The sequence below is a fragment of the Pteropus vampyrus genome, unplaced genomic scaffold (genome assembly GCF_000151845.1).
Source record: "Pteropus vampyrus isolate Shadow unplaced genomic scaffold, Pvam_2.0 Scaffold343, whole genome shotgun sequence".
Classification (NCBI taxonomy): domain Eukaryota; kingdom Metazoa; phylum Chordata; class Mammalia; order Chiroptera; family Pteropodidae; genus Pteropus; species Pteropus vampyrus.
Window position 1 is genome coordinate 72,065 of NW_011889124.1, and position 10,878 is coordinate 82,942.

General features: G+C 56.8%; 2 protein-coding genes across 2 annotated transcripts in view; both read right to left on the reverse strand.

Annotated features, from left to right (window-relative positions):
* LOC105304467 (kinesin-like protein KIF19) overlaps positions 1-5,926 on the reverse strand; it is a 24,409-nt gene extending 18,483 nt beyond the window's left edge. Inside the window, exons 1-2 of the mRNA XM_023522391.1 lie at positions 4,661-5,926; positions 2,717-2,797 (exon numbers count right to left, since the gene is read on the reverse strand). The gene's annotated coding sequence lies outside the window, so the exon portion shown is untranslated. The remainder of the gene's footprint in view (positions 1-2,716; positions 2,798-4,660) is intronic.
* A 140-nt stretch (positions 5,927-6,066) lies between these two features.
* EIF3B (eukaryotic translation initiation factor 3 subunit B) overlaps positions 6,067-10,878 on the reverse strand; it is a 16,257-nt gene continuing 11,445 nt past the window's right edge. Inside the window, exons 12-18 of the mRNA XM_023522379.1 lie at positions 10,173-10,251; positions 9,254-9,392; positions 8,782-8,907; positions 8,239-8,316; positions 7,726-7,834; positions 7,344-7,462; positions 6,067-6,574 (exon numbers count right to left, since the gene is read on the reverse strand). Of these exons, the coding sequence (XP_023378147.1) occupies positions 7,359-7,462; positions 7,726-7,834; positions 8,239-8,316; positions 8,782-8,907; positions 9,254-9,392; positions 10,173-10,251 (635 nt within the window). The 3' untranslated portion in view covers positions 6,067-6,574; positions 7,344-7,358. The remainder of the gene's footprint in view (positions 6,575-7,343; positions 7,463-7,725; positions 7,835-8,238; positions 8,317-8,781; positions 8,908-9,253; positions 9,393-10,172; positions 10,252-10,878) is intronic.

Below are 10,878 nucleotides of genomic sequence, written 5' to 3' on the forward strand. Positions count from 1 at the left end.
TGTGATCATAGAACTCTCGCTCTGAAGGGTAAATGGCAGCACGTGCACAACGCTGAACAAAGCGTGTTCAAAAAGAGCCAGCTGCGTGGGGTCGTGGAACAGAAAAAGGGTTTTTTTCCTTTGGCTATAAATAACAGTATAGAGAGAAATCGGCAAAATTCGATACATCTGTAGATAAGATAATGCTGTATCGATATTAATTTCCTGACTAATCACTGTACTGGGCTCACAGAATGTTCTTGTTTTTAAGAAACACACCTTGGAATACTTGGGTGTGGAGGAGCGTCATGTCCCGTTCACTCTGAGTGGCCCCGTGAAGGGCGTGTGTGAACAGAGGGAGCGAGGAGACGTGCGGGCACCTGGGCGCACGGTCCGGAGCTCTCTGCAGGGGACTTGCAGCTCTCTGATTAGTCTGAAGTTACTTCAGAATGAAAAGTTAAAAGAAAGTGCTTCAACATGGATGAGTCCCCGAAACGTGCTCAGGGAAATATGACAGAGGCAACTGTATGATTCCATTTGTGGGACACGCCCATGCAGGCAGGACGCGGCCACTGGGGGCTGGGGAATGGCAGGGGAGGCAACTGCTTAATGGGTGTGGGTCTCTTTTGAGGAGGATGAAAACATTTTGGAACCAGACAGAAGTGTGGTTGCACGACACTGCGAATGTGCTAAATGCCACTGAATTGTTCACTTTAAAATGGTGTATTTTAAATACTGTGAATTTCACCTCCAATTTTTAAAGAGTGGGCTGTCTTCTGCACGATGTACAGCAAGACAGCCTTTGGTTTGGGAGCCAGGCCTGAGGTGGGATCTTGAGACACTCCTGCCCACACACACAGAGGAGAGACCAGACAGTGGCACAAGGGTCGGGGTGTAGCTGGAGGGGGTCCCAGGGCACCTGTAACCGTCCACTGTCACCCGCGCACACACCCCACTGCACACTGACCACGTCCCAACAGTCCTCAGACTTCCAAAGGGCCCCAGCTGGGAACCGGATGCCGCAGCTTGTAAAATCGCTTCCCATCGCCGGCTTCATTTCAGCTCCCTCGGCCCACGCCCTTCCCGCCTCCCCTGCCCTCCAGAAGGGCCCTTCTATTTCCCTAAAGTCACCTGACTCCCAAAGCCAGCAAACAGGGAGCAATTCTCACTCTAAGCAGAAAGGCATCCTGAGCTTAAGAAATCACTGGCAACCTCGATGTCCACCGGGCCGCCCAGGATGAGGCCAGCAGGCCGCACACTGAGGCGACACTGTTTCAGGTGTGAGTGGGTTACTTTGCAGGTGTGTGACCAGCAAACAGCAGGAAGCAAGACAAAAGGGGCGTTGTGGCTCAACGTGGGTGTGGCCGAAGCCCCTGTCATAGCATAGGACCAGCACCCAGGGGCGACAGAGCTTCCTGAGAGGGGCTCGGCCCCCGCCATGGACGAAGCGCTAAGACTCAGGGACTAGTGACACTACTGTGAGAGCCGCCACCAATTTCAGCAGATCACTGTTAGCCCTGGAGGGGCTTCAGATGGTTCTGCCCCCCACCCCTCCCCACGGCATCTTCCCCAGTGAGGGAGACGTGCAGAGCATCGAGCCTTGTAAGCCTGCGTAGAGAACAGCCCGCCCTGCCCTGCGGCCCCAGCCCGAGGCTGACCCTTCGGGGTGTCTGCGCCCTGAGTCTTTGTCTGTCCCCCTCTGCAGCATCTGGAGGAGTCACTCCACGCTCTTGCCTCCCCGTGAGGCTCGGCCACGAATCCCGCCAGGCAAACTGTCTCCGCGCTGCGACTTGAGAACACTCTTCGCCGCCAAGCCAGCGCCTTCCTGCAAACCTGCGCCCCTCAACGTAACGACTGCCTTATTTTAACGCTTCATTGGCATAAGCTCGGCGCGAACCCACCCGGCCTCTCTGCCCACTCCGGGAGGCTGACACCCAGCCTTGCGTCCGCCCTGGGCCCCAGCATCTTGGGGCCTCTGCCTGAGTGCAGACGTGCTCTGAAGACCTACGAACCATTCCTCATGAGCACTGGCTTTCTCACGACAAACGGGAAACCAATTCACTTGACATCATATTGTTTTACCCCAAATTTGCCCTATGTTCTGGCAGATAACGACCGACATTTCTAAACTGCGCTGGGCTCAGCTTCTGAGCCTGTTCCCGAGGGGCAGGAACCCCTGGCACCACAGCAGCATGCTGGGTCCCTAGCCCGCGACCCTGCCGCCCAGTCACCTGGGCCTTTTCAAAACCACAGGTGTAGCCCAGGCCGTGCCCCGACCTTAGCCGAGCCCCGTCCTGCGGGGTCAGGGCAGGAGCACGCCCCCTACTCTGTCTGCACCACCCTCTCCCAGGAGACTGCTGCGTGCTCCCAGCAACCCTCGGCGCCGTGCAATCGTCTCATTAGTGGCCTTCTGCGACCACCATTGCTCTGCTCTATTCCTCTCTGTGGCACTGAACTCCCTGACATTACACATTTATCTGTTCATTGTTCAACCCCTAACTCCACCCACCTTTCTTAAAAAGGAAGCTTGGTGGGGGTGGGCCCTCGTCTCCCTCAGTGTCTGGAGCAGTGCCCAGCCTCTGAGCACTCGATATTAACATTTCTTGAACGAACGAATGAACTAGTGAATGAGCAAATGAGTGAATGAATAAATGAGTCAGTGAACGAGTGAGTGAGTGAGTGACGTAGGTGAAGTACTCCGGGAAGGGTGATATTCTCGGTGCCCTCACAGCCTCACCTGGTCCCCTACTTTGTGGGCGATGACGGCGGCTCCTTCCTCCAGCTCTGTGTCGTTGAGTGGGCGTATCCGCAGTGCTACCTGTGGGCAGACATCACACAACTGCGTCCAGGGGCCTCGGTCCCCCATTCTTCCTCCCCTCCTCCCTCCCGTGTGCTCAGCTCTCAGTGGAGCAGTTAAGGGCCCTGAACCCCACACGCCCTGCCAGGCGTTAACTTCTCAAGGAATGGCAGGAACTCGTTCCTGTCCCATGGTGACACAGAGGCCCACTGTGATCGTGGTCACCCTCGCCAGCGGGGAGACCGAGACACCTGCCCAAGGCTGCACAGTGGCTATGTGGCCTAACCCCTCACCAGTCGCTACTGCTTCCTCACACCAGAAGGGACCGACCTTCTCACAGGCCACAGGAGGCGGCCACGGCCTGCTGTCCACCGCTCTGCCCGCCCCTGCCGCACGCTGGGGACCCCAGGCCCGAATTCTCCTTCATCAGCATCCCTATGAGCTGTGGGCCCAGCCAGCCTGCACGAGCCTCTGGGCTCTGCTTCCTCTCCCATAAGGCGGGCCAGTGCCTCCTGGAGAAGCAGAAGCTGTGGTTCTCCCTGAGGGCAGCCACAACAGGGTCCCTTTGTAGCCAGGCTATAGGTCACAGGCAAGGCCTTGGCCCCAGCTCACCCAGTGGTCAAATGGGCTGAGGTCCTGGTCACCCGGCAGACAGGTTTTGCCAAGCCTTGTAGGGCCTGGGTGGAGTCATGGCGGGGGAGCCTACCACATCCCGTCCAGGGGTCCTGGTGCAGGCCCAGAGTTCCCTGGGAAGCCAGGGGGCAGGAGGATGTGGGCGTGTCTGGAAGCTTGAAGTGAGGAGGTGGGGGAGCAGAGGGTCACTTCCCTCACAAACAGGGAGGAGGCAGCCTCAGCGACACACAGACCCAAGGCCGCCAGGGACATGAGGGACACTCACCATGAGCTGCTGGTCCTTGGGTTCCACCTCCCTCATGGTGGGGCTGCCCCGGCCTGGCGAGGGACCAGCAGTGGGGAGGGCGGGCATGCAGCTGGCTGGGGCTGTGCCTTGTTCCCTGCTATCCAAGCTACGGAGCACGTCAGTGCGTCAGCCCGGCCCCGCCCAGTGACATCAACAGGCCCTGGGGGCCCAGCTGGTCCCTAGTTCTCAGGGATGCTGGGACTGCTCATGTGGTTTGGGTGAGCCTCCTGTAGCTGGGTGGCCCAGGCCCCGGGAGGTAGTCTGGCTGCACACTGGGCACGCAGGGACAGGATCCAGACACTGGGCCACGCTTTTATATCTATGCTTTGCTCTGATGCCATGGGAACCCAAGGTGCCTCACCTGCTCTACAGGTGAGCCTGCCTGAGATCTGCACCAGCCATGGCCTTGGAGCTTTTCCACCAAAGGGGGACAGACACCACCAACAAACATTTAGTGAAATAATTTCAGCTGTGAATGCTTTTTCCCCAAAGATGCATTTCTAAAGCAACCTTGAAATGACCTTCTGGTCTGATGACTACAAAGTGATTTTTGGCCCCATGCCCACGCTGTCGTCTGCACCACGCCCAGGGCCTGAGCATATTTACTGTTCAATGCCGCACTCAATTATTCCACTGAGGTCTGCCTCCAGGGACCACACTGCACTGTCAACACAGCAAGGCTGCGCCTGCGGCTCTGGCAGCAGACCCGTGTGCCAAACACACGGTCCTGGGTGACAGCCTGCACTGGTGCAGACACAGGAAGTCGCTCCTGCACATTGATACAAGTCAGAGATCAGGTCATCAGGTCATGAAGTTCGGACCTGAAAACACAGCTGAATGACCCCAACTACAGAGCTGAAGAGCCAGCGCCACCCACACCAGCAGGGGTTGGGCCGGGGTCAAAACTTGTTCGAGGTCACCATGGCCCCCCAGGTCTGGCCAGCCCAGCAGCAATGAGCACGTACATGGTAGTTCAGTGGTCTACAGGCAGGGTCATGGCGGGTGTGTCCGCGTTCTCTTCCTTGGCGTCCAGGGCTTCCTTGGCGCTAAAGCAAGGGAAGACACCACCTTCCTAACATCGACGCATTCTTCCAAGACAGCTCCGGCCTCTGACCCGCCATTACCCTGCTGGAGCCCAAGTCTCTGGATTCCGACGTGGGAGCTAAGCCCACTCCCATCCCGACAGCCTCTGGAGACACAAACCGGGCCCATGCAGTGGCCGGAGTGAGCGCGTGGGACGACGTTCCACCCCACAAGGCGCGCCTGAGAAATCCTCCAGGAAGGGTGCAGCCTGGGAAACCCACGTCTACAGCAGAAGAGAGCGCGAGCACAGGAGTTTCAGAAATTCTTTTATTTACAAATTATGTAAAACAGTTACAACTAGTACGTTTAAAACTGTGAAAAGTTCACTTTTAAAGAGCTGTCAAAACTCTGTTGACATTTCCTTCCCGCTGGCGTGAAATTAGGAACGCGAGTTGGAAGAGCGTGCACGGACACAAGAACGGCTGCGCGACACGCACAGACAGGCCCGCGGGAAAGCTGGCCGGAAGGACGCGACGGCCGAGACCTGCGGGGACAGCACAGGGGGAGGGGAACTTAAGGCTCCGAGAAAGGAGAAATACACAGCGCCTGTGTCCCACCAGGGCACCCGGAGTTGGCCCGGGCCTTCGAGGGGACGCGCTCGTGGCGGGCAGCCCGCCCACTGCAGCAGTCACTGTGGAGTCAGCCCCACGGGCCGAGGATGCTGTCGGTGCCCGAGCTGCACGGGTGGGCGTCTGTTGGCTGCTCCTCCAATTCCAACACGTCGTCTGAGGTCTGCGCCTGTCACGACTGTGAATTCCAAGTGTGCCTGTCCCGTGCTTCAGTGATTTTTAAACTAAGCTTTGGGGTCCAGGAGATAAAAAGAGGTGGAAGAAACTGCAATCTGACAAGGCACCGATGGGTAGCAAGACGTTGCAAAAAAAAGTGGGTTGAAATTACATGGATTTTACTCCCTTCCTAGTAGGCAAAAAGGGTGAAAGGTTCAGAGGACCACATAACAGTGGCTAAAGTGACAAGTCTCGACAGGCCTTCAGACTTGAATGACTCCAAGGAAAAGTCTAAAGGGTTCTTTCTCACCAGGTGAGGTGACAAGCATAGGCATAGAAAACAAATAAACCTGAAGAAACTGTTTTTGGACTGACTGGCTTCAATACAGAGCTCACCTGCAAACGCAGAAAACCACGAGGGGGGCGGGACCCTCCTGCCACGTCTGCCATGTGTGCCTGTGGCCGACGGACGGGGCCCCGGCGGCGGCTGTTACCGCCGGGGGAAGGGAAGAGGCACCAACTTTAAGGCCGCTAACTAGGTTTAAAGACAGGAGAAAGACAGCTTTTTCATACAGGTTTGCTTTTATTTCCACGTTCAGCCTGTTGAGAGAACCTGCCACAGCCTGAATGGCGGGGGGCCGCACGCTGCAGTGCCCCCCAGCACACCAGGACACAAGCGGTGCACTGCTCCTGTGCAGGTGTCCAGGACACAACCAACACCGGCCCACACGCACAGGACAGTGAGAGCCCTGGAGGGGGAGGCTCGGCTGTGGACGGTGCACCTCAGAAGTGCCAGCAGCAGGAGGAAGGGGACCTGCTGCGGCACGCGTCAGTCTGAGTGACAAATACTGGTGGTGAGAGAGTAAAAAACGCAAACGAGGAGAGACTTAAAGCAGTGCCTTAAAACCGCCCTGCTGTAGTCACCAGGGGCTGAAAGGCACGACTATGTGTGGAGACGGGGACTTCCAGCTGCAGCCAGTCCAGAGCGAGAAAGGCCCAGGAACTGTGTCAAGTTCAGGAACCGTGCAGGCTGTCTGCAAAGGACGACCCTGGCTCCAGCACAAGGTGGCGCTGCAACAAGGGAACAAGCATTTGCTCTTTGTCCTGCACCTATCAAGTGCTCCACGTCAGGAGTGGTCACTGACATCATCCTCCAGCTGAGAGGAGGCAAGCGTGAGCCCCACAATCTTAAGAAGCGGAAGCCAGCAGAAGGCCCGCTTCAGTGTGACACCTACGATGTGAACAGCAGCTGTCCCAGGAAACAACCTCGACGGTGGAGCATCAGGCCCAAAGACAGCCACAGTCACTTGCCCCGGCCCGGGGACAGCACTGACTGGACATCCACCACACACGAGGTCTGACTCCTCGCCCACACGCACCAGCCCCGAGGTGCAGAACCTCTGGATCCTTCCTCCATCCCTGTGGCACCTGACCAGCTTCTGAAGGTTCTGGGCTCAGACCAACCAGGGACTGACCAGAACTGGGCACCACAGTGGGCGGTGCTCCTGCCCCACTGCCAGACCCGCAAGGCCTTCTCCCAGCGGACTCTGGGACAGGGTCGGGGGCTGGCCTCCCTCCTCCCCAGGGCCTGGCACGTGTGCCCAGCATCGGCCCTGGCCCTGCTCTCACCCAAGCGCAAACGCTGTGCCTGTGCCCGGAGCACTTTCTGACAAAAGGCTCAGCCCTGACATCCGGTGTGCATCGAGCTGGTCACAACCCACACGCAAGGGCTTTACAACCTTGAGAGCATGGCGCTGGGTTTCGCCCTCACCTTAAACAACGCGCTCCCTAACTGCAGGCTCTGGACAGAATGCCAGCCATCCTGCAGGAGAGGTCTTACCCTGGCGGTCTCAGATCACTCCTGACTCCCAAGAGGAATGATGTCTTCAGTGACAAAAAACTCGATGGTCTCTTCCTCCCAGTCATCCACGTTGCTGTCCAGCTCATCGGTGTCCACACCTAAAAGAACAGGGAGAGGCCACAATGGGCTTGACCTTGGACCACACACGTGCCACACCCGCCCAGAGGCCAGAGTGGACACAGCACAGACTTTGGCAAGGATCAGCCTTGACTGCAGGCGGTGGGGAGCACGACTAACAATTAAAGAGCCGTCTCCCAATGCTAGCTGCTGACTGAGAAATCAGGCAGGATTAAGGCAGATGTAGGAGACAAATTTTAAGAAACACGTGCTTTAAAAAAACCTATCTCCGGCTCATAGCTACCTCCTCGCAGTTCTAGACGTTCGTTTTTCTGCTCCATGTAGAGTTCCTGGGCCATTTTCCGGTACTTTCGGAAATCTTCCATCATGGTTCGTCGTCTCTCCACCAGTTCCTGCACATGGCGGGCGGGGGGAGAGGGTCAAAGAGCTGACACTTAACGCACCATCACGGTTTTGCCTGACCAACGTGAAAACATGTCAACAGGAGCCAACTTCACCAGATGACGCAGGGCGATTTAAAGGGAAGCTCAGGACAGGAACGGTAGGGTGTGCTGGTCCCCATTCTCCTCCCTAACCGCCCCACCCTGCAACTTCTGTGTCTGAAGCTAGCCAGGGGGTTCCAGGGGCCCAGCAGCAAAGCTGCCCCCACCGGTCTGTGCACGTGCAGTAGCACAGTGAGCGTCTTCGATGGAGAAGCCACCCTCCCCAGTGGACACCACCTCCTAGCCTGACACTGGCCCTCCTCTGCCACGAAAGGATAGAGACCATTTCCCTCAGCTGGAGGAACAAGGCTGACCTTGGAGGCTTTGGACTGGCTCAAACGATCCTTCTGTTCAAAGATCTTGGAGTATTTCTTCAGATCTTTTTTAATTTGCTGAAACAAAAACAAGTCAGTCAGGGTTTAAACATTCAAAGCAAAAACCAAAGACACAATCTTCTAAGTGGCTAACGTGGAACGACATCCGCAGTGACCCGTAAGACACGGCCCCCAGGGGCACCCAGTAACGTCTGCTCTGCAGTCGCCTTTCTTGGATCCCCGCGCTCTCAGTTCAGCCCAATGCCATCAGCGCAGCTCTGCACAAGCCCGCCGGTTCGCGCAAACGTCCTACAACGAACAGTACCGACGTGACATGCACGAGAAAGCTGAAAATCCAAGTTGACTGTCTCTAAACTATTCCTTTCCAACTGTTTCTTAGTGTTCCTGTACCTCTTCAAAGGGTCCCCACAAGTGTCACGTTTCTATTCCTCACTCATAACCACCCTAACAGTAACAACAAAAGCTTTTTCTTTCGGTTCCACATTGCTTTCACGTCCCCTTAATCTGATGGGAACACCAGACCTTTATCTGATCCTGGCTCAGGAGTGTTGGGGGCCGAGGTCTCCACAGCAGCTGGCAAAAGCGGTCTTTGTTATTCTTCTGCAGAAGACGTCCTTGGAAAGTCCACAGCCAGTAAGCGTTGTCCACCTGGCAGAGAGCAGAGGCCAAATGGAACCGCCATCCCACTGAGTCACACCGGGACGCACGGGGACCCCATAATCTGTACTGGCTGCAGAACCAACAAAACCCACCATTCCCTTCCACAAATGTCTGCGGGCCAACAATGGGCCCAATAACGCCGTCGGTATTTGAGAGACACTGGTGAACAAAACTGAGACCCTGCCCTCCCCGAGCTTACGCTGGACAAGCAGGACAGCAAACCCCGTGCGCAGTCACAGTGCAGCACGCACGGTGCTCTTCCCAGGGCGAGGAGTCGCCACAAGCCTGGCACTACCCGGTTTCATGTGGTGCAAGGGTACACGGGTCCCCGTACCTTATGGCTCCACCAGGACACAGAGGTGACCACGTATCGCCCCGTCGGGTCCCACTCCACATCGGAGGCCATGTAGTGTTCTGCGATGTTCATGACTGTGCAGTCTGAGGTGTCCACAAACGCCAAAGCGCCGTTCATGCTGGGGAGACGGACAGCAGTCAGTCCTTGCCATGAGTGTGGCTCCCTCTGCTGTCCTCCTGGCGTCCCTGCTCCTCCCAGAAACTCCAGAGCAGTCCCTGCCTGCCACCCCGGTAAGGCGGAAACAATGGAAGGAACGGTCTCCCAAGGAATCTGAGACACGAGAAGTGCCTCGGCCAGCACTGTGTCTGCTGCCACTATTTTTACAGGAAAGTCTACCTGAGGCCGAGCCTCAAAAAACACAGTAACATCTGCAACAGAGTAAGGGAAGCAAGTGGCTAGTGGGTGCTCTGACACGCGGGGGCCGCCGCAGGCTCTGCACGCGTCCCACGCGTTCTATTGGAACATTGACTATGCAGAGAGCAGGAAGGACCAGGGTTTTGTTCTTGTCGTGCCGACCACAGCGGTGGGGACAGGCTCGTGGCCATTAAGTGTTCCTCCCACAAGAAGACATGGACTTTCCAGCAGGGTAACTGGACTGCAGGGAGAACCCCCACTGCCCCACGAAGGAATCACAGCATGCAGACACGTCTTCCGGGGCACACAACAAACGCATCTGCGAGTGACTGCTGCAGCCTGCCGGGTCTGGGCCCGAGCCCAGGGAGCACGCCTGAGACACTGCCTGACAGTGATCGGCAACACTGACTGAGGTGGGGTGACCCGATCACGCAAGGACACTCAGGCTCTGGGGTGACCACTGAGAAGTGTGAGACACGGCCCTAGAGTCGGGGTCCCTGCACTGGCCCGAGCACTGCTCTGTGAGCAGATGGCAGACACCTACCTCCTCAGACCCGCCAACACTACGAACTGTCCTTGGGGACTCCAGAAGATGGTATTGGCCTGCTGCTTGTCAAACATTTCTGAAAGGAAAGAAAAAAGTCTTTCAAAGTCTTCGTAAAGACTCCAGGGCCAGCGTGCATCTAAGACCAAAGGGCCGGTGGGGGGTTCACTCTGTCCCCGTGGGTGAGCTCACCAGGTGGGCTTTTAGCCACAACTCTGCACACGCCTGCGCAAACCATCAGGAGACCCGCCGTTTTGGAACACCCTCAGTTGCGAGCGACACAGAGAAGACGGGCACGGAGCGTTCTGAACTGCAATGCTATTTTTAATGATGTTTTATGTGTGAAACAATTTACCTCAAGAGGGAACTGGACAAAGGAGCTCCGTTTACAGTAGACGCTATCACAGGGGCTCCAGGAGGGCGAGGGATCCGGTCCCCACCAAATCTCCGGAAGAGGTGCGCACAACCCCAAAGAGCCTAAAATCTCTTCTTCCTGTCCTCACACGTCATTTTAAGCTGCATGCCTGCAAATACTTTTTAGATCCATCACCCCTCCAAGTGCCCTAACTGCCCACTTCCTGCAAGGACCTGGCAGGGCCAGCAGAGCTGCGAGTTCCAACTCAGTCTTGACCTGGGGTCTCTTCACCAGGGCAGGCAGTCGGCTGCCTGGGGCACCTTTACCTCGGCCTGAAGTTGACTCAAAACA